The following is a 24,688-nucleotide window of genomic DNA, read 5'->3' as shown; positions in this document are numbered from 1 at the left end:
AGAATACACATTGAGCAGGGGTAGGGGCAAAAGGAAGGAATCTCAAGTAGACACCCTGCTAAGTGAGGAGACCCAATCTGAGGACCCTGAGATCATGATCATAAGTCAAATGCTTAACTGAAAAAGCCACCCAGGTGTCCCCTCAACCTTCCATTCTTGCTCACCATTATGATAAACCCATTTTATAATCCTCTGTTTTAGATTTTTATATTCCCTTTTTGTACAATCCCAAGTAGGATCTGCAGTACAGAGACTCAACATGAGGGTAGATTGGAAGGAAAATAAACATGTTTTCCCTTTCCCTTCATTACTCTCTCCCCAGGTATCTAATCCATTAATATCTGAGAACTAATTTACAGAATCCATTCCTTATCATTGCTCCAGAGGCATTATATAATCATTACCCTACTGTATTTCCCATAGATGCTGAGTTTGAAGGTTTTTTTTTTATGTAGATTATTTTTTGGCCTATTATATTTTCTAAAGCCACAAATAATTATATATACTACCAATACTTTTACCAGCTTGTCTTTCTAATGCTGCATCTTTTTCTCTTACCATTATACCCATTGGTTGCCTTTTCCCATTCTGTGGAAGTGTAATTCAGAAATAAATTTTTTTAAAGATTTTATTTATTTGACAGAGATCACAAGTAGGCAGAGAGAGAGAGGGAAGCAGGCTCCCTGCTGAGCAGACAGTCTGATGCAGGGCTCCGTCTCAGGACTCTGAGACCATGACCTGAGCTGAAGGCAGAGGCTTAACCCACTGAGCCACCCAGGAGCCCCTCAGAAATAATATAAATTTGACTATTAACTGAAGTAAGGCAGATTGGGCAAGTAAGTCTTCTCTAAAATTAGAAAAATTAATTATAATATGCTCTTTATGTTCAGATAAGCTATCTTCGTCTTCCTACTAAATGCCAGACTGTCAGATTCACCTCCTACTTCATATCACCTATAATACTGTTTCCCGTTCATTTAGCTCCTAGTTTACCTACAATTTAGGGTTTCCTTTCAAGATTTTTATTTATTTACTAGAGAGAGAGAGAGCACGTGCATTAGAGACAGAGAGAAAGAGAAAGCAGGAGCAGAATCAGGGAGAGAAGGAGAAGCAGATTCCCCCGCTGGGCAGGGAGCTCAACATGGAGCTTGATCCCAGGACCCTGGGATCATGACCAAAGCTGAAGGCAGATACTTAATCAATGAGCCACCCAGGTGCCCCAATTTTTTTGTTGTTGTTATTTTTTTTTTTTCCTAAGCTACAGCTTTCTCTTTGATGGGGGTGTTAATTATAAGCAGTGATGTTGCCTAAAGAAACAAAAAAGAGGAAGAGAGTAAGAACTAAGAAATAGTCTGAATAATCTACTATCTAAATTTCTATTCATAAGAGAAGAGTAATAGTAATCTTTTTTGTGTATGGAATAGAAATGATTCTATCATAATGTTTTTATTTTTCATCAAATAATAAAGCCTTTTAATCTAAAAATAATGACATAAACATTTCTTAAGCAAATACTTGCCTTAAGGAAATGGAAGAATTTAAAATGTTTCATTTCTCCGTAAGACATATATTGTAGAAATTCAACACATTTAGTAAATTTTCCCCAGTAACTTTGAGAAAACACCATCTAAATGTCCCACATTCTGCTTTTTTTTTTTTTAAGATTTTATTTATTTATTTGACAGACAGAGATGACAAGTAGGCAGAGAGGCAGGCAGAGAGAGAGGGGAGAAAGCAGGCTCCCTGCTGAACAGAGAGCCCAATGTGGGGCTCGATCCCAGGACCCTGGGATCATGACCCGAGCCGAAGGCAGAGGCTTTAACCCACTGAGCCACCCAGGTGCCCCCCACATTCTGCTTTTTATTTTAGCATATTTTTCTTGAACATACTGAAACTATTTTCTTTATTACATTATTTTGTTTTTAACAGTGTTCAAAATATGTGTCATGATGATAGTATTTCTAAACATGTCTGTTTAGAAACCACAAGCACTAGTTTTATCACTGTGGTTATATAAAAATTTTTAAATAAAGATATTCTGTTTTATATAAAAACTTTATATGAGAATTGATCAATTTAATTGTTAAAGTAGTTTTTTATTGTAATACTGAAAAGAAAGAAAGCTCTTCCTCAGGTATTTTTACTTACACTATTTCTATTATTTCTTTTTCTGGATTTGCACTCTTACTGGTTTTGTTTATAAATATCAAATGACCAACAAGGAAAAACAAGAGAGAAAGTAAGTGTGTTAGTAAAGGTGTTTTAAATTATTTTTTAAAATTTAAGGAAACTGTGCTTTAGAAGTGGGTTAAGATTTATTATAAATTTTTAAAAGTTGAAATCAGGACATTTATAAGATAATAATGTTATTTTCATTTTTTAGGGCATCCAAAAAATACTGTCTCAAAAAAACATGTTGGATTTATGAATACTCTGCCTGCTATAATCTCTACAACTAGAAAACCTATCTATGAAGGTAAAAAAAATCACTGCTATATAAAGACAAATGAAATAAAACCTTTACTGTATTTCCATTGTTTCTATTTGCCCATCACCTTAAACCTATGGACTCCCTTTCCCAACCATGAGTCAATGAGTCAAGTATATTTTTCTAAACCTTTCTTTAAACATGTGTTAACACACACACACACACACACACACACACACACACACACAAAACTATATATGTTAAGTTTGCTGGTTCTATACATAATAGAATCATTTGGATGGATCCTACTTACCTCTAATATAGATAAATTGATAATATAGATTTCTTTTTTATATAATACCTTAAAGTTGCTTTATGGTATTCTATAATGTTAAGGTACTATATGTTATTCAACCATTCTTCTACTGAATCACATTTAGATTTTTATCAATGTACTTTTTGCCGCTATCAGCAATGGTACAATAAATTTCACTGTATATATATATATATATATATGCACACACCATGGTGATTATATTTCTATAAAATAGAGCATGTAGGGCGCCTGGGTGGCTCAGTGGATTGAGCTGCTGCCTTCGGCTTGGGTCGTGGTCTCGGGGTCCTGGGATCGGGTCCCGCATCAGGCTCTCTGCTCAGCAGGGGGGGCCTGCTTCCCTTCCCCTCTCTCTGCCTGCTTGTGATCTCTCTCTGTCAAATAAATAAATAAAATCTTTAAAAAAAATAGAGCATGTAAACATGTCTTGTATTAAAGGTATCTATGTTTTTTATTTAATATATAAATCCAAATTACTTTTCAAATGATCGTAGTTAATAATTCTGCTAGTAAATTCATGAAAGACTCATATCGCAGCATCATAGCCAGCACTAGACTTTTCATAGATCGAAACATTATATTGTTAAGATATCAATACTGTACAAGTGTTCTACAGATTCAGTGTGATACCTATCAAGATTCCAGAAATGTTTTTTAAAGAATAAAAAAATTCTATGCTAAAATTCATATGGAATCTTAAAGGATCCTGAATAATCAAAATAATCTTGAAAAATAACAAAGCTGGAGGACTCATACTTCATTATTTTGGAACTTACTACAAAGCAACAGTAAGCAAAACAGTATGGTACTGGCATAAAGACAGACATACAAAATAAGGATAGAAGATAGAGAACAAAGAAATAAATCATCACATATATATAAATCATCACATATATGGTCAAATGACTTTTGACAAGGATACAAAGACCATTCAATGGGGAAAGAATTTAAAACATATGGTACTGGAAAAACTGGATACCCACATACTAAAGAGTGAAATGAGATCACTATCTTATACCTTACCTTATAGTTCAAAATAGATGAAAGATCTAAAACTAAGTGCTAAACTATAAAAGCCTTGGGTAAAAAATGTAGGGAAAAATCTAAGGCATTTTATTTGACAAGAATTTGTTGGGTGCAACACCAAAGATGCAGCCAAACAAACAAAGACAGATTTTATCATAATTTTAAAATTACTCATCAAGAGGCAAGGTTAGTAAAGTAAAAGGGAAATCCACAGAATGGGAGAAAAATATTTGCAAATCATATATCTGAATAGCAGTTAACAACCAGAATATATAGAGAGCTCAACAACAAAAACAAAAAACTTTATAAAACAGTGAAAAAAGGACTTTAACAGACATTTCTCCAAAGGAGAGATACAGATAGCCAATAGGCCCATTAAAGTATGGTAAACACCACTATTCATTAAGGAAATGAAAATCAAAACCACAATGTGATATCACTTCATATCTAGAATGGCTATTATGAAGACAAAAAAGGAAAAAAGGAAAGAAAATAAACATTGGTGAGAATATGAAGAAATTGGGATTCCTACTAGTTGTAAGAATGTGAAATGATACAACTACTATGGAAAATAGTATGGTTATTCCTCAAAATATTAAATAAAGCATTACCATATGATTCAGCAATTCCCATTCCAGATAGATATATGCCCAAAAGAATGAAAGCAGGGACATGAAAACATCTTTGTTTATAGCAACATCATTCACAACAGCCAAAAGATAGAAGTCATTCAAGTGTCCAACAGTGATGAATGAACTAAAAAATATGGCATATGTATGTGACGGAATATTATTTAGCCTTAAAAGGAAAGAAAATCTGATAACAGTATGTCATAGCATATAACATGGATGAATATGGAAGACATTATGCTAGGTGGAGTAAGCCAATCACAAAAGGAGAAACACTGTATGATTACACTTACATGAGTGAAGTATCCTCATATGGTCAAATTCATAGAGACAGTAAGTAGAATGATGGTTGCCAGGAGCTGGGGAAATGGGAATGGAGAATTATTTCTTAATGGGTAGAGTTTCAATTTTGCAAGATGAAAAAGTTCTGAAGATCATTGGTAATGACTACACAGTGTGAATGCACTTAGTGCCACTGAACTACACACTTAAAAATGGTTTAAATGGTAAATTATACATTATTTATATTATTTATTTATGTAAGTATAAAATTATTTATATTTTATAATAAAAATAAAAATAAGTGCATAGTAAAAATGTTTTTTCTTGAATAAGGGTTATTTATATTTAATGAGAACTAAGCATATTTTAATATTATTAGCTATTTTAATTTTCTCCATGAATTACCTATTTATAGCCTTTGCTTATTTTTCTGTTAGTTGCTTTTGTTATTGTAGAAGTTTTTTGTACAATAGGATTTTAATTTTTAAAAAATTTTTCCATCAATTCAAATTTACAGAGAAATTGAAGGAAATCCAGAAGAAATTTTCATATAGCTTATACCTAGATTCATTACTTGTTCATATATTATCTTTTTGTCTTACCATTTTTTCTATACTCACATATATATGTGTATGTGTGTGTCTATCACAAATATCTTTTTTTTTCTGAATTATATAAGGGTAACTTGGAAGAAAGTGTTTCTTATCTGTGTATTCCTTTATATCTAAGCACAGAATAAACACTATAAAAATAAATGAAAATAAAATATCAATGTAGTTATTAGTTAACCACCACACTCAGGCCAGGGACAGAACACTGTCCACAGAGGTCAAGGAGAGCTTCTGCAGAAAATTAGCCTGAAGGATAGAGCAGCCAGAACACAACAATAGAGAGCATGCAGCACATATCAGACACATCCCTTGAAGTATCAGACCCTGAGCACTATATAAGACTTCTTCCTCATAAGGCCATTATTTTCAGGAGCAAGAGATCTATCTGGCTTTTCTAACACAGAGAAGAAGGCAAGGACTTAGACAAAATATAAAGATGGAGGAATTTATCCCAAATGAAAGAACAGTATAAGGCCATGGCTAGAGATCTAAGTGAGAAAGTAACACACCTGATGGAGAACTTAAAAGCAACCAACAATTATGAGGCTACTCACTGAGCTTCAGAAAAAAATGGAAGACTTCAGGGTGGCTCTTACCCCAAGAGTTAAAAAAAGAATCAGTCAGAAAGGAAAAATGCAATAACTGAGATTAGAAATGGGCTGGTTGCGGGGGGGAGGAGTCAAGATGGCGGAGAAGTAGCAAGCTGAGACAGCTTCAGCTAGCCGGAGATCAGCTAAATAGCTTATCTAAAGATTGCAAACACCTGAAAATCCATCCGCAGATCGAAGAGAAGAAGAACAGCAATTCTGGAAACAGAAAAACAACCACTTTCTGAAAGGTAGGACCGGCGGAGAAGTGAATCCAAAGCGACGGGAAGACAGACCCCGGGGGGAGGCTCCCGGCAAGCAGCGGAGCAACCGCGCACAAAATCAGGACTTTTAAAAGTCTGTTCCGCTGAGGGACATCGCTCCAGAGGCTAAACCGGGGCGAAGCCCACGCGGGGTCAGCGTGGCCTCAGGTCCCGCAGGGTCACAGAAGGATCGGGGGTGTCTGAGTGTCGCAGAGCTTGCGGGTATTGGAACGGGAAAGCCGGCTGCAGAGACAGAGCCGACAGTAAGCTCACAGCTCGGTGTTACCTTGAACCGGTCGCAGACTCGGTGAGCTAGGAGCGTGGCCGGAGGTCAGGCAGACAGGACTGACTGGGCGCTGTTCTCTGAGGGCGCACTGAGGAGTGGGGCCCTGGGCTCTCGGCTCCTCCGGGGGAGGAGGGGGGGCCGCCATTTGTATTCCCGTCCTCCGAACTCTACGGAAAGCGCTCAGGGAACAAAAGCTCCTGAGAGCAAACCCAAGCGGATTACTCACCCTGGCCCCGGGTAAGGGCGGTGTAATTCCGCCTGGGGCAAAGACACTTGAGAATCACTACAACAGGCCCCTCCCCCAGAAGATCAACAAGAAATCCAGCCTAGACCAAGTTCACCTACCAAGGAGTGCGGTTTCAATTCCAAGGAGAGCAGCAGAATTCCAGAGGAGGAGAAAGCCAAGCACGGAACTCATGGCTTTTTTCCTGTGATTTTTTTAGTCTTGCAGTTAATTTAATTTTTTCTTTTTCATTTTTTGTTTTTTGTTTTTTTTTTTTCTTCTCGCCTTCGGGTAAAAATTTTTTTTTTTTAACTGTTACCTTTTTCTTTTTTAACGATTTTTTACTAGTTTATCTAATATATATATATTTTTTCGTTTTTACATTTTTCTCAGGTGTTTTCTTTTTTTAAAAAATTTTTTTCTTTTATTTTTTTTTCTTTTCTTTGTTCTTTTTTTTTTTTTTTCCTTTCTTCCTTTTTGAACCTCTTTTTATCCCCTTTCTCCCCACTCACGATTTTTGGATCTCTTCTAATTTGGTTAAAGCATATTTTCCTGGGGTTGTTGCCACCCTTTTAGTATTTTACTTGCCCCTTCATTTACTCTTATCTGGCCAAAATGACAAGACGTAAAAATTCAACACAAAAAAAAGAACAAGAGGCAGTACCGAAGGCTAGGGACCTAATCAATACAGACATCGGTAATATGTCAGATCTAGAGTTCAGAATGACAATTCTCAAGGTTCTAGCCGGGCTCGAAAAAGGCATGGAAGATATTAGAGAAACCCTCTCGAGAGATATAAAAGCCGTTTCTGGAGAAATAAAAGAACTAAAATCTAACCAAGTTGAAATAAAAAAAGCTATTAATGAGGTGCAATCAAAAATGGAGGCTCTCACTGCTAGGATAAATGAGGCAGAAGAAAGAATTAGTGATATAGAAGACCAAATGACAGAGAATAAAGAAGCTGAGCAAAAGAGGGACAAACAGCTACTGGACCACGAGGGGAGAATTCGAGAGATAAGTGACACCATAAGACGAAACAACATTAGAATAATTGGGATTCCAGAAGAAGAAGAAAGAGAGAGGGGAGCAGAAGGTATACTGGAGAGAATTATTGGGGAGAATTTCCCCAATATGGCAAAGGGAACGAGCACCATATTCAGGAGGTTCAGAGAACGCCCCTCAAAATCAATAAGAATAGGCCCACACCCCGTCACCTAATAGTAAAATTTACAAGTCTCAGTGACAAAGAGAAAATCCTGAAAGCAGCCCGGGAAAAGAAGTCTGTAACATACAATGGTAAAAATATTAGATTGGCAGCTGACTTATCCACAGAGACCTGGCAGGCCAGAAAGAGCTGGCATGATATTTTTAGAGCACTAAACGAGAAAAACATGCAGCCCAAAATACTATATCCAGCTAGGCTATCATTGAAAATAGAAGGAGAGATTAAAAGCTTCCAGGACAAACAACAACTGAAAGAATTTGCAAATACCAAACCAGCTCTACAGGAAATATTGAAAGGGGTCCTCTAAGCAAAGAGAGAGCCTACAAGTGGTAGATCAGAAAGGAACAGAGACCATATACAGTAACAGTCACCTTACAGGCAATACAATGGCACTAAATTCATATCTCTCAATAGTTACCCTGAATGTGAATGGGCTAAATGCCCCTGTCCAAAGACACAGGGTATCAGAATGGATAAAAAAACAAAACCCATCTATATGTTGCCTCCAAGAAACTCATTTTAAGCCCGAAGACACCTCCAGATTTAAAGTGAGGGGGTGGAAAAGAATTTACCATGCTAATGGACATCAGAAGAAAGTAGGAGTGGCAATCCTTATATCAGATCAATTAGATTTTAAGCCAAAGACTATAATAAGAGATGAGGAAGGACACTATATCATACTCAAAGGGTCTGTCCAACAAGAAGATTTAACAATTTTAAATATCTATGCCCCCAATGTGGGAGCAGCCAACTATATAAACCAATTAATAACAAAATCAAAGAAACACATCAACAATAATACAATAATAGTAGGGGACTTTAACACTCCCCTCACTGAAATGGACAGGTCATCCAAGCAAAAGATCAGCAAGGAAATAAAGGCCTTAAACGACACACTGGACCAGATGGACATCACAGATATATTCAGAACATTTCATCCCAAAGCAACAGAATACACATTCTTCTCTAGTGCACATGGAACATTCTCCAGAATAGATCACATCCTCGGTCCTAAATCAGGACTCAACCGGTATCAAAAGATTGGGATCATTCCCTGCATATTTTCAGACCACAATGCTCTAAAGCTAGAACTCAACCACAAAAGGAAGTTTGGAAAGAACCCAAATACATGGAGACTAAACAGTATCCTTCTAAAGAATGAATGGGTCAACCGGGAAATTAAAGAAGAATTGAAAAAAATCATGGAAACCAATGATAATGAAAATACAACGGTTCAAAATCTGTGGGACACAACAAAGGCAGTCCTGAGAGGAAAATATATAGCGGTACAAGCCTTTCTCAAGAAACAAGAAAGGTCTCAGGTACACAACCTAACCCTACACCTAAAGGAGCTGGAGAAAGAACAAGAAAGAAACCTTAAGCCCAGCAGGAGAAGAGAAATCATAAAGATCAGAGCAGAAATCAATGAAATAGAAACCAAAAAAACAATAGAACAAATCAACAAAACTAGGAGCTGGTTCTTTGAAAGAATTAATAAAATTGATAAACCCCTGGCCCGACTTATCAAAAAGAAAAGAGAAAGGACCCAAATAAATAAAATCATGAATGAAAGAGGAGAGATCACAACTAACACCAAAGAAATACAAACTATTATAAGAACATACTATGAGCAACTCTACGGCAATAAATTTGACAATCTGGAAGAAATGGATGCATTCCTAGAAACATATAAACTACCACAACTGAACCAGGAAGAAATAGAAAGCCTGAACAGACCCATAACCAGTAAGGAGATTGAAACAGTCATTAAAAATCTCCAAACAAACAAAAGCCCAGGGCCAGACGGCTTCCCGGGGGAATTCTACCAAACATTTAAAGAAGAACTAATTCCTATTCTCCTGAAACTGTTCCAAAAAATAGAAATGGAAGGAAAACTTCCAAACTCATTTTATGAGGCCAGCATCACCTTGATCCCAAAACCAGACAAGGATCCCACCAAAAAAGAGAGCTATAGACCGATATCCTTGATGAACACAGATGCGAAAATACTCAACAAAATACTAGCCAATAGGATTCAACAGTACATTAAAAAGATTATTCACCATGACCAAGTGGGATTTATTCCAGGGCTGCAAGGTTGGTTCAACATCCGCAAATCAGTCAATGTGATACAACACATCAATAAAAGAAAGAACAAGAACCATATGATACTCTCAATAGATGCTGAAAAAGCATTTGACAAAGTACAGCATCCCTTCCTGATCAAAACTCTTCAAAGTGTAGGGATAGAGGGCACATACCTCAATATCATCAAAGCCATCTATGAAAAACCCACCACAAATATCATTCTCAATGGAGAAAAACTGAAAGCTTTTTTGCTAAGGTCAGGAACATGGCAGGGATGTCCATTATCACCACTGTTATTCAACATAGTACTAGAGGTCCTAGCCTCAGCAATCAGACAACAAAAGGAAATTAAAGGCATCCAAATTGGCAAAGAAGAAGTCAAATTATCACTCTTTGCAGATGATATGATACTATATGTGGAAAACCCAAAAGACTCCACTCCAAAACTGCTAGAACTTATACAGGAATTCAGTAAAGTGTCAGGATATAAAATCAATGCACAGAAATCAGTTGCATTTCTCTACACCAACAGCAAGACAGAAGAAAGAGATATTAAGGAGTCAATCCCATTTACAATTGCATCCAAAACCATAAGATACCTAGGAATAAACCTAACCAAAGAGGCACAGAATCCATACTCAGAAAACTATAAAGTACTCATGAAAGAAATTGAGGAAGACACAAAGAAATGGAAAAATGTTCCATGCTCCTGGATTGGAAGAATAAATATTGTGAAAATGTCTATGCTACCTAAAGCAATCTACACATTTAATGCAATTCCTATCAAAGTACCATCCATCTTTTTCAAAGAAATGGAACAAATAATGCTAAAATTTATATGGAACCAGAAAAGACCTCGAATAGCCAAAGGGATATTGAAAAAGAAAGCCAACGTTGGTGGCATCACAATTCCGGATCAAGCTCTATTACAAAGCTGTCATCATCAAGACAGCATGGTACTGGCACAAAAACAGACACATAGATCAATGGAACAGAATAGAGAGCCCAGAAATAGACCCTCAAATCTATGGTCAACTAATCTTCGACAAAGCAGGAAAGAATGTCCAATGGAAAAAAGACAGCCTCTTCAATAAATGGTGCTGGGAAAATTGGACAGCCACATGCATAAAAATGAAATTGGACCATTTCCTTACACCACACACAAAAATAGACTCAAAATGGATGAAGGACCTCAATGTGCGAAAGGAATCCATCAAAATCCTTGAGGAGAACACAGGCAGCAACCTCTTCGACCTCTGCCGCAGCAACATCTTCCTAGAAACAACGCAAAAGGCAAGGGAAGCAAGGGAAAAAATGAACTATTGGGATTTCATCAAGATCAAAAGCTTTTGCACAGCAAAGGAAACAGTTAACAAAATCAAAAGACAACTGACAGAATGGGAGAAGATATTTGCAAACGACATATCAGATAAAGGACTAGTGTCCAAAATCTATAAAGAACTTAGCAAACTCAACACCCAAAGAACAAATAATCCAATCAAGAAATGGGCAGAGGACATGAGCAGACATTTCTGCAAAGAAGACATCCAGATGGCCAACAGACACATGAAAAAGTGCTCCATATCACTTGGCATCAGGGAAATACAAATCAAAACCACAATGAGATATCACCTCACACCAGTCAGAATGGCTAAAATCAACAAGTCAGGAACTGACAGATGCTGGCGAGGATGTGGGGAAAGGGGAACCCTCCTACATTGTTGGTGGGAATGCAAGCTGGTGCAGCCACTCTGGAAAACAGCATGGAGGTTCCTCAGAATGTTGAAAATAGAACTGCCCTATGACCCAGCAATTGCACTATTGGGTATTTACCCTAAAGATACAAACGTAGTGATCCAAAGGGGCACATGCACCCGAATGTTTATAGCAGCAATGTCCACAATAGCCAAACTATGGAAAGAACCTAGATGTCCATCAACAGATGAATGGATCACGAAGATGTGGTATATATACACAATGGAATACTATGCAGCCATCAAAAGAAATGAAATCTTGCCATTTGCGACAACATGGATGGAACTAGAGCGAATCATGCTTAGCGAAATAAGTCAAGCAGAGAAAGACAACTATCATATGATCTCCCTGATATGAGGAAGTGGTGATGCAACATGGAGGCTTAAGTGGGTAGGAGAAGAATAAAAGAAACAAGATGGGATTGGGAGGGAGACAAACCATAAGTGACTCTTAATCTCACAAAACAAACTGAGGGTTGCTGGGGGGAGGGGGTTTGGGAGAAGAGGGTGGTATTATGGACATTGGGGAGGGTATGTGCTTTGGTGAGTGCTGTGAAGTGTGTAAACCTGGTGATTCACAGACCTGTACCCCTGGGGATAAAAATATATGTTTATAAAAAATAAAAAATTAAAAAAAAAAAAAGAAATGGGCTGGTTGCAATGAACAACACAAGGCTAAAAGTACTAGTAGAATGAATAAGTGATATAAAAGACAAAATAATGTAAAATAATGAAGCTGAACAAAAGAAAGAATGATTAAGGAATATGAGAATAAAAGTGGGGAACCCAGTGACTCCATCAAATATAATAACATTGTATTATAGAAGAATGAGAAAGAGAAAAGGGGGTCAGGAAATTTATTTAAGGAATCACAGCTGAAAACTTTCCTAATGTGAAGAAGGAAACAGACTACAGATACAGGAGGAATAGAGGATCCCCAACAAAATCAATGAAAGCAGACCAACACCAACACATATTGTAATTAAATTTGCAAAAATATAGTGATTAAGTAAACATTTTAAAATCAGCAAGATAAAAGAAGACAGTAACATACATGCAAAGGAAACCCCATAAGGCTAGCTAGAGATTTTTCAGCAGAAACTTCCCAAGAGTTACATGACATATTCAAAGTGCTGAATGGGAAAATCTGCTGCCAAAAATACTCTATCCATTAAGGCTATCATTCAAAATAGTAGGAGAGAGAAAGTGTTTCCCACACAAAAACTAAAGGAGTTTGTGACCAGCAACCCAGGCCTGCAAGAAATACTAAAGGGGATTCTTCGAGTGGAAAGGAGAGACTACAAATGACAAACACAGGAAAGGATAGAGAAAATCTCCAAAAATAATGACAAAGCAAGTAATAAAATACCAATAAATACATATTTATCAACAATTACTCTGAATATAAATGGACTAAATGCTACAATAAAAGACAAAGGGTGACAGAATGGATTAAAAAAACAAGATGCATGTTTATGCTGCCTATAAGAGACTTATTTTAGACCTAAAGACACCTGAAGATTGATAGTGAGGGAGTGGAGAAACATTTACCATACAACGGATGCCAAAAGAAAGCTAGAGTAGCAATACTGATATTAGACAAAATAGACTTTAAAACAAAAACTGTAACAAGTGACACTATGTAATTATAAAGGGGACAATCCAACAAGAGATATAATAACTGTAAATATTTAGGCACTCAACATGGGAGCATTCAAATATATATTCAGTTAATACAAAAATAAACTAATTGATGGTAATACAGTAATACAAGAGGACTTTAATACTGCACTTACATCAATGAAAAGAGCATCCAAACAAAAAAACAGGGAAACAGTGGCTTTGAAGGACACACTGGACCAGATGGACTCAACAGATATATTCAGAACATTCCATCCTAAAACAGCAGAATACACATTCTTTTCAATTGTACATGGAACAATCTCCAAAATAGATTAGATATTAAGTGACAAATCAGGCCTCAACAAATAAAAAACATTGAAATCATACCATGAAACTTTTCTGACCACAGTGCTATGAAACTGGAAGTCAACCACAAGAAAAAAATTTAGAAAGACCACAAATACATGGAGGTTAAATTACATACTACAAAATAATGAATGGGTCCACCAGGAAATCAAAGAAGAAATTTAAAAAATACATGGAAACAAATAAAAATGAAAATATAGCAGTCTAAAAACCTTTGGGATGCAGCAAAGCCAGACCTAGAGGCAATTTTATAGCAATGCAGGCCTCAAGAAGCAAGAAAAGTCTCAAATACACAAATTAACCTAAGAAATAAGAACAACAAATGAAGCTAAAGCCAGCAGAAGAAAGAGTAAAGAAGAATAAGAAGAGTAAAGATGAGAGCAGAAATAAATGATACAGAAACTTTAAAAAAAAAAAAAAGGAGAAACTAGGAGCTGGTTCTTTAAAGGAAACTAAAAGATTTATTTATTTTTTTATTTATTTGAGAGAGTGAGAGAGATCAAGCAAGTGGATGGGAGCTGGCAGAGAAATAAAGGGAGAGTGACAAGCCCACTCCACACTGATGAGCCAATACTGAGCTCCATCCCACCAACCTGAGATTATGATCTGAGCAGAAATCAAGAGCCAAACACTTAACTAACTAAGCCACCCAGGAGCCCCAAGGACCTGCTTCTTTGAAATAATTAATTAAATTAATAGTTTCTTTAAAAAAATTAATAAAATTTATAAGCCACTAGTCAGACTTAACAAAACAAAAAAGACCGAAATAAATAACAAATGAGAAAACAGAAATAAACAACCAATACTACTGAAGTACAATTATAACAAAATATTATGAAAGATTACAGGCCAACAAATTGGAAAACCTGGAAGAAACAGATAAATTACTAGAAACATATAAACTACCAAAACTGAAAACAGGAAGACAGAAAACTTGAACAAACTGATATTCAGCAAAGAAATTGAATCAGTAATTCAAAAACTCCCCAAAACAAAAGTCTAAAGCCAAGTGGCTTCACAGGAAAATTCTACCACCAAACATTTAAAAAAAAATTAATACTAAAATTTTTTTAAAAAGAATATATATCTTAAAATGTGTTAAAGTTTCAATTTGTCAACAATAAATAAATAAATAGAATTAATACTTCTTTTTTATTCTAAAAAAAATAGAAAAGGAAGGGAAACTTCCAAATTCATCCTATGATCCAGCATTACCCTGATATCAAAACCAGATAAAGATACCACTAAAAAACAAAACTATCCAATATCCCTGATGAACATGGATGTAAAAATTTTCACTAAAATACTAGCAAACTGAGTCCAAAAGTACATTAAAAAGTATCATTCACCATGATCAAGTGGGAGTTATTCCTGAGATACAAGGATTGTTCAATATTCACAAAGCAATCAACTTGATACATCACATTAATAAAAGAAAGATTAAGAACCATGTGATCCTTTCAATAGATGCAAAAAAAGCATTTGACAAAATACAATGTAACAAACCAGGGTTAGAGGGATTACACCTCAACATAAGACAGGCCATATATGAAAAACTCATAGTTAATATCACTGTGAAAAAAAATCACTGTGAATGGGGAACATACGAAGGGACCTTTTCCTCTACTGTCAGGAACAGGCAGAGATGTCTGCTCTCACCACTCTTATTCAACATAGCACTGGAAGTCTTAGCCTCAGCAACCAGACAACTAAAAGGCATCCAGATTGGCAAAGAAGTAGTTCAACTTTCATTATTTGCAGATGACCTGAAACTCTATATAAAAAACCTGAAAGACTCCAGCAAAAAACTGCCCAAACTGATAAAGGAATTAAGTCACAGGATCCAAAATCAACATATATCATTCTGTTGAATTTCTATTTACTAATAATGAAGAAGCAGAAAGAGAAATTAAGGAATCCCATTTACAATAGAACCAAAAATAAGATACCTAGGAATAAACATAACCAAAGAGGTGAAAGACCTGTACTCTGAAAACTATAAAACACCAATAAAATAAACTGAAGATGACCCAAAGAAATGGAAAGACATTCTGGATTAACAAATATTGTTAAAATATATATACTATCCAAAGCTATCTACACACTTAATACAATCCCTATCGAAATACCACCAGCATTTTTCACAGAGCTAGAACATACAATCCTAAAATTTGTATGGAGCCACAAAAGACCCAAATAACCAAAGCAACCCTGAAAAAGAAAAGCATAGCTGGAGGCATCACAATTCAGGGCTTCAAGTTTTATCACAAAGCTATAGTGATTTCAACAGTATAAAATAGAAAAATAGACAATGGAATAGAATACAAAACCCAGAAGTGAACCCACAATTTTATGGTCAATCAATCTTTGACAAAGCAGGGAAGAATATCCTATTGAAAAAAAAAAAAAAAGGCAGTTTCTTCAGCAGGTGGTGTTGGGAAAACTGGGCAGCAAGATGCAAAAAGAATGAAACTGGACCACTTTCCTACACCATAAATAAATTTAAAACAGATCAAAGTCCTAAATGTGTGGCCTGAAACCATAAACAACCTAGAAGACAACACAGACAGTAACTTCTTTGACATTGGTCAGAGCCAATGTCAACTTCCTTTTTAGATATGTCTCCTGAGACAAAGGAAACAAAAGCAAAAATAAACTATTAGGACTTGAATAAAATAAAAAACCTTCTTCACAGTAAAGGAAACAATCAACAAAACTAAAAGGTAACCAATGTAATGGGTAAGATATTTGGAAATGACATATCTGATTAGGGTTAGTATCCAAAATATATAAAGAACTGATACAACTCAACACCCAAAAAACAAGTTTAAAAATGGGCAGAAGACAATGAATAGACATTTTTCCAAAGAAGATGGCCAACAGACGCATGAAAAGATATTCAGTATGACTGACCATCAGGGAAATACAAATGAAAACTACAGTGAGATACCACCTCACATCTGTCAGAATGGTTAAAATTAACAACACAGGAAACAATAGAAGTCAGCGAGTATGTGGAGAGAGGGGAACCTCTTGCACTGTTGGTGGGAATGCAAACTGGTGTAGCCACTGTGGAAAACAGTGCAGAGGTTCCTCAAAGGCTTAAAAATAAAACTACCCTACAATCCAGCAATTGCACTACTAGGTATTTACCAAAGAATACAAAAATACTAACTAATTTGAAGGGACACATGCATCCATATGTTTATAGCAGCATTATTTACAATAGCAAAATTATGGAAACAGGCCATGTCCATCGACTGATGAATGAACAAAGAAGATGTGGTATATATACACAATAGAATAGTAGTCATAAAAAAGAACAAAATCTTGCCATTTGCAATGACATGGATAGAGTTAGAGAGTGTTATGCTAAATGAAGTCAGAAAAAGACAAATACCATATGTATGGTGTTGGTAGTTAACTAGGTTTATTGCAGTAATCATTTTGTAATATGTAGAGAAATATCAAATCACTATGTTGTACTGAAGCTAATATATATCAATTTTTCTCCATTAAAAGTTAATAATTAAATTTTGAAAAGATAACACATCCATCTCCTCAAATAGTTGATGATTTTTTGTGTGTGGTGTGAATGTAAGATTTATTTTCCACAACTTTCAAATATACCATACCATATTACTAACTATAAGTTACCATGTTGTACATTAGATCCTATGAACTCACTCTTTTTATAACTGAAATTCTGTACCTTTTGAATGATATCACCCTGTTCCCTCCTTCCACCAGTCCCTGTTTCTAAGATATTGGTTTGTTTGGGGTTTTTTAGATTACTTATTTAAGTGAGATTGTACAGTGTATGTCTTTCTCACTCTGATGTATTTCACTTAGCATAAATCCCTTTAGAATTAGTCATGTGGCATTGGCAAGATTTACACTCTTGTTATGGCTGAAAATAATATTCCTCTGTGTGTGCACACGCATGTGTGTGTGTGCGTGTGTGTGTGTGTGTGTGTGTGTGTATCACATTATCTTTATCCAAAGAACTGCCAAATAACATTTAGGTTATTTCCATATCTTGGCTCTTAGGAATAAGGCTGTAATGAACATGGGGTTGCAGACATCTCTTCAAGATCCAGATTTCATTTCCTTCAGCTATCTACGCAGTAATGGGATTGATGAATCATGTTAGCTCTGTTTTATTAAAAAAAAATCGCCAAGCCGTTTTCCATAATGGCTATACCAATTTGCACTCCCATCAACAGTGTATAAGTTTCCTTTTCTCCACAGTTTTGCCAACATTTGTTATTTCTTATCTTTTTGATAATAGCCATCTTAATAGATGTGAGGTGATATATTGCCTTCAATTTGCATTTCTCTGATAATGAGTGGTATTGAGAAAATTTTTAAATACTGATTGGCCTTATCTATGTCTTCTCTGGAAAAATATCTATTTCATTCTTTTGCCCATTTCTTATTGGAATATTTGCTTTTTTGCTATTAAGTTATAGGAGTTCTTTATAATTTGGATATGAACCCCTAACTAAACATATGGCTTGCAAATATTTATTCCCCAATGGTAGGTTGCCTTTTCAATTGATTGCTTCCTTTATTAAGAAGCTCTATAATTTGATGTGGTCCCGCTTGTTTATTTGTTGTCTACTTATGGTATCTTTTGCAAGAAATCATTGCAAAGACCAATGTCAACAATCTTTTAAATTTTGTTCTTCTAGAAATTTTACAATTTTAGGTCTTACCTCTTTGATCTATTTTGAGTTCATATTTTGTGAGTGGTATAAAACAGGGTTGCAATTTCAGTCTCTAGATTTGGATTTCTAGTTTTTCCAGTACATTTATTGAAGAGATTACTCTTTCTCCATTGTATATTCTGGGTGCCCATGTCAAAAATTTTTGACTATATATGTGTTTATGTCTGGGCTATTTTGTCCCACAGGTCTAGATTCCTATTCTTATGCCACTACCATAGTTTCTTAAGACTACTGCTTTGTAAATAGACTGAAATCAGGAAATGTGATGAGTCCACTTTGTTATTATTGAGATTGCTTTGTCTATTCAGGGTTATTAAGAGTTCAATATGAATTTTAGGATTTTTTTTCTATTTCTGTTAAAATCAACCCTCTTTTTAAGTCCTTTGTATTTGAGCATACCATAGTTTATTTAACTAGCCCTGTGTTAAATGGGCACTTTGGTTGTTTTCAGTTTTCTAACAATGTTGCTACAAATATCATTTGAATAAGTAGCTATTCTAGACTCCACTCTTGCTCTCTATCAGCTCAAATATGAGTCTTCTGCCTAAAAGGAATTGCCACTATTTGCTCCCTAACACTAATTTTATGACCCCTTTCTTTTGCAGTACATAAATTGTCTCTCAGTTAAAACTGATTTTTTGAAGAACCATAAGTATACTCAGTATAAATATCATATGTATTAAAAAAACAATATTTCAGTGAATTTGAAAATTTTAAAATTTCTCTGTCAATGCTTGTCAAAGTATGGTCTCTAGACTAATAGCCTGAGCATCAACTAGGGATATATTAGAAATACAAATTATTGTGCCCTACCTCAGAGCTACAGAATCAGAAGCTTTAGAGTTCAAGTCCAGCAATCTGTTTTAACAAGTTTTCTGGGTGATTCTGACATAGGCTAAATTTGAAGAACCATTGTATTATATTTATATTACTCTAAGTTAAGGGGTCCCAGTATCATTTCTATAGAAACATAGGTTTATGTACTTGTATGATTCATGTACTGCCTTTCCATTTCCATTTCCAGTGTTACTCTTTGTATATAATAATGTTTTCCATATGTCACATATAATAAAAATTATGTCAACTATAATGAAATTAAACTTTTTATAATCACACAATAACTTTTCTTTAAAGTGCCACATCCTGCTGCCCGAAATCTCTACCACGTCCCTATTTTTGAGAAAAAATAAGTTCTGGTCAAGATAAGCAACATGAGCAAATAGCAATGAAATGTGCAAATGTGGAAGCTTTATGAGAATAACACTAACTTGAAAGGATGGTGCTTATTGAACAATAGTGAGAAATACCCTGGATAAATAGGGTAGACCCGGATTATGGAGGAGTTTAGTTGGTAGCAGGTAAGTTTGAATGTTTGCAATGCTCTTTTTTCTAATTTTAAAAAAGTTATATTTTAAACAACGAATGATTAAAATATTCAGCTTATTCAAATGTTAATGTTTGAACACTGCACAACAAATTTCAAAAAGGAAAGGAAGTAAACATAAAGTAAACATAAATGCCTCATGACAATAACCTGATAGAGCATATTTTGTAGAATTTGAAATGGCACAAAATTTAGGTGCTAATAATTTTAAAGACATGATTCTTGCCAATCAATTTTAATAACATTAAAATATTATTTTTAACCACATCATTTTCCCTGTGCCCTAGAGAGAGTAATACTATTGGATGACATGGTCTTAAATACAATCTGGATTATTAACGACATGAGTATTTAAATTTATAAAATATCCTTTTGAACTTTGAATACACACACACACATCTCTGCCAAAATTAGATCACTGAACATTGATATTAATCTAAGTTCATGGAGCTCCATTTTGTGTCAAAAATTAAAGAAAAAATAGATTTCTTCAGAAACATAAAATGGAAAAATTAATGAAATAATGCTTATTTTCTAAAACATCCATTTAAAGATAATGTTTATAATTTACACAGTAGTAAAAAAGTATAGCTTATAGATAAATGAAAATCATAAATTGAGCTTAAAGTATCAGCTAGTAGAAAATAAATGGAATGATTCTTCACTAATGACTGATTATCTATTCTCTGAAACTGAAATATCCCAGAGGTAACACAAGGATGAGACATGTTAACAACTCTTGTGAGGGTCTTAGAATATATGCAGAAACGAATAGTAGAATTGTCATTGCAAGTTGCCAAATAATTGGTTAGTGAGCAATGTGAATTTTATGTTTCTCTCTAGAATTAATTTTTAACATAAATTTTAGTTCAACATAGCAATCTGTACTCATGAATGGCAGTGGTTGGGATTACTTAAACTGGACCCATTCCAGCTTCTCAGTTTTCCCCTATGGACTACCCAGATAACAGTGCCATATATATTATGTAATCATTTGATTAAATGAGCTAACATATATGCTAATTTAGTGCTTCTCAGGGTGGTCTACAAAATAGAATTCATCTGGAATACTTTTAGAAAACACTAATTCTCTGTTCCCTTCCCCAGACCAATTAAACCAGATTCTCTGTAGGTGATTCAAATGTACTGCCAGAGTTGAGAAACATGCAGCTTATTATTTGATGATATAAGGGAAATCAACTAATACTCAGAACCATATACAAATAATTGCAGCTGAGTTTTTAAAAATCCAGATCTTAGAGCTACTAGAAGAGGAAATTCAATGAATAAATTCAATCTATACTGGCTCCATTTAAAAATTCTCCCAAACCACCTCTTTCATGTCAATTACAACTTTAGCTCCATCACACTCCCCAGTAGAATTTCCTGTGATAATGTAAATTTTCTGTACCTGTGCCTTCTAATAAGGGAACTGTGAGTCATATGCAGTTGTTGAACTCTTGAGATGTGGCTAGTGTAACAAGAATCTAGCTCTTTAATTTTAGTTAGTTTAAATAGCCATATGTGGTTTGTGGTTCCCATATTGGATAGCACTACTCAAAACTTATCACTGATCCAAGAGTTAATCAGGACCTGGGAAGGCAGTGAACTATTCAGAAAAATATATAGGAAATATTTTTGTTGATTAATGACTGGCAGAAGTAAAAACAGATCCCTGGAGAAATAGGGGCAGGAATAGTATTTCAACAGTGTTGTTGGATAAAATGTAGTGCTCTTTTACAGTAGCAGGATGATCCCTAATACAGAGTAGACAATGTCAGTTTCAACCAAGAACACTGACTAGTTCAAATTAGGCCAGAATTAAGGCAAAAGTGAGTAGGATCTATACCTTTGGAAGGCTTTGGCTGCAATCAAAAATAAGGCAAGCCCTTTCCCTTTTTAACAATGCTGTGAAAAAATTATTCTGACGTTTGTTTAAGATGATAATGAAGGCTTTATTTTTTGTATTATGATATGTTAGTCACCATAGAGTACATCATTAGTTTTTGATGACTTTATTCAGGACTACTTGAATAGGGCATGGAGATTGAACTCAATTCCAAATACAAAGAGAGCTGGGGATTTACAGCTAATGAGCAGAGTGATGAGGTCAATATGAAATTGCAAAAGGAGACATCAAGTGTAGGAGCATTCCTACCAAGTTAGCTGAACAGTATTTTTGCTAAAAGCAGACCAAGGACAGGGCCAAGTCCTCGTCAAAAAGGGGGCTTAGTGAAGCCTAACTATATAATTTGCTGAAGGTGTGAGTCCTTCCCAAAGTCCAGCTAAAATAAACTTTTTGGCCTTGAGAGAAAGACCACTGATTTTGAAAACCAAAAATTCTAGATAATATTTTTTAAATGGCATGCAATTAATGTAACATATGCTCTAATAACAAGAAATACATAAAACTGAAGGTTTCAAAAATGTATGTGTGTATATTAGAGGCTGAATTAAATGAAAGTTCTAATTAAATGAAAGTTCTAATTACTTGGTTTATTTTCAGAATTCTTCTTTACTATCTGGAACAAACTTGAAACTCAAAGATCAAAGCTTTTTTGTTGCTGATGTTAAGAAAGGAGCCCTATGCTGAAGCTCCAGCTTGCTTCTATTCACTAATATTCCTGTAATATCTTCAGGTGTGATGTGAAACCAATTAAATGAAATTTGATCAATGCATGTTTTGATAATGTCATGCTTATTTAAGTGTCATATTTTTTGCAAATACATTTTATATGATGTTATATAGAAAAAAGTCATCTTCATACATTTCTTACACTTCCAGGTAAAATAATTTAAATTAAGTTTAAATATCTTGTTTTTTTTTTACATTAAAACTGGAAATTCATTGAAGAGGTCACAACAAGGTCTTTATTCCTTATAGAATATTTAGTAAACCTACAAATCATAGGTAAATATTTAATAAAACTACAAATCATACCACTAGCTGTAGTTGAACTATGAAGGATTTATAAAATCTAAGAACATACTCTGTATGGGAATGTTGTTAGTAATGAATATCAAGTTAAATTGATGCTAGTACTAAAAGGAATATTGAAAAGAATAAGAAGGAAAAAACTTATAAATATTGAATGAGTAGTAGTCCAGTGTCTTTATGTGATCTTGTTTTCTCTTTTGGCCCTGAAATTGATGGATGCTGATACTGATATAATGTGCTCCTAATTAAGTGGAGATTTGTTTTAATTTTTTGAAGATTATTTATTTTATTTGAGACAGAGTGTGAGGTGGGGGAGGAGCCGAGGGAGAGGGACAAGCAGACTCTGTGCCAAGCAGGAAGCCTGAGGCCAGATTCGATTTCCACAGCCTTAATATCATGACCTGAGCTGAAAACAAGAGTTGGATGCGTGGGGCGCCCAGGTGGCTCAGTTGGTTAAGCAGCTGCCTTCAGCTCAGGTCATGATTCCAGGGTCCTGGGATCGAGGCCCACATCAGGCTCCCTGCTCAGCAGAGAGCCTGCTTCTCTCTCTCCCCACCTCCGACGCTCTGCTTACTTGTGCTCTCTAACTCTGTCAAATAAATAAAATATTTTTTAAAGAGTTGTAGGCTTAACTGACTGAACTAACTACCCAGGTGCCACTGTTTTATTTATTTTAAAAATATGTTGTCAACTTTTACTATTCATAGATATTAATTATTATTTTGGTTTCTTATTTACTTAAAAATCCAAATGAAATAAAATTAAATGAAATAATACACTTATGTATTAAATTGGATTTTTTTCCCAGTATCCAAAATTATTGTATCATCTCAAATGTGTTTATATTGATAGGCTAGTGCTTTACTGGAAAGAATCAATAGGAATTTATATTTCTATATTTAAGAATTTGTTCTTTCATATACAGGGGCTCAGTACAAAATATACAGTCATTGTAGATCCCAGAGATAGATTCAAAGAGATTTTTTGTAACATCCTTGGTGCCTCTCAATGATACACAGAAAAAGTTTTAAGTCGAATACATACATACTCCATCAGCTTAGCAATTTTTGAAAAATATAAGACCTAGATAGAGGAATATATTTTTTATCACTTTACCTATCTACAGAATATATTTCTTCAAACAACCTTAGAGTTTGAAAGATGAGTTGTAACAAATCATATACAACATAAAATTCTTTTTTTATGTTTCTTCTAATACTTATTATAAGGCATTTCAAATGTACAGAAAAGTTGGAAGATTCATATAGAATAATCACCATCAAATTCTCCAATGACCATTTTATTGTATTTATTAGATCACATATACATTGAACTATCCATCCCTCTGTTAGTCCAACAATTCAGCTTGATTTCAGATGTATTTCAGGTAAGCTGTAATAGAATTTTGATACATATATTTATTTTTTAACATGATGTATTATTTGTTTCAGGGGTTACAGGTCTGTGATTCATCAGTCTTACATAATTTGCAGTGCTCACCATAGCACATACCATCACCCAACTGCCCAATTCCTCACATGCCCTTCCCATCCAGCAACCATTTGTTTCCTGAGATTAAGAATGTTTTATGGTTTGTCTCCCTCTCTGGTTTCATCTTGTTTCATTTTTCCTTCCCTTCCCCTATGATCCTCTGTCTTGTTTCTCAAATTCCTTATATCAGTGAGATCATATAATTGACTTATTTTGATTGACTTATTTTGCTTACCATAGTACCCTCTAGTTCCATCCATGTCATTGTAAATGGCAAGATCTGTGTTTCTTATGGCTGCATAGTATTCCATCACACACACACACACACACACACACACACACACACACACACACACACACACATCTTCTTTTATCCATTCATCTGTTGATAGATATCTAGGCTTTTCCCGTAGTTTGGCT

At 35.0% G+C, this 24,688-nt stretch overlaps 1 protein-coding gene across 1 annotated transcript in view; it reads left to right on the top strand.

Annotated features, from left to right (window-relative positions):
• The window catches only part of CCDC7 (coiled-coil domain containing 7), a 431,686-nt gene extending 409,176 nt beyond the window's left edge, over positions 1-22,510 (top strand). The window contains exons 42-44 of the mRNA XM_082742485.1: positions 2,384-2,476; positions 19,590-19,813; positions 22,346-22,510. Coding sequence (XP_082598611.1) covers positions 2,384-2,476; positions 19,590-19,645 — 149 coding nt within the window. The 3' untranslated portion in view covers positions 19,646-19,813; positions 22,346-22,510. The remainder of the gene's footprint in view (positions 1-2,383; positions 2,477-19,589; positions 19,814-22,345) is intronic.
• The last annotated feature ends 2,178 nt before the right edge of the window (positions 22,511-24,688 follow it).

The sequence above is a fragment of the Mustela nivalis genome, assembly GCF_964662115.1.
Source record: "Mustela nivalis genome assembly, chromosome: 7".
NCBI classification, from domain to species: Eukaryota; Metazoa; Chordata; class Mammalia; order Carnivora; family Mustelidae; genus Mustela; species Mustela nivalis.
This window is presented reverse-complemented; position numbering and strand designations above follow the sequence as displayed.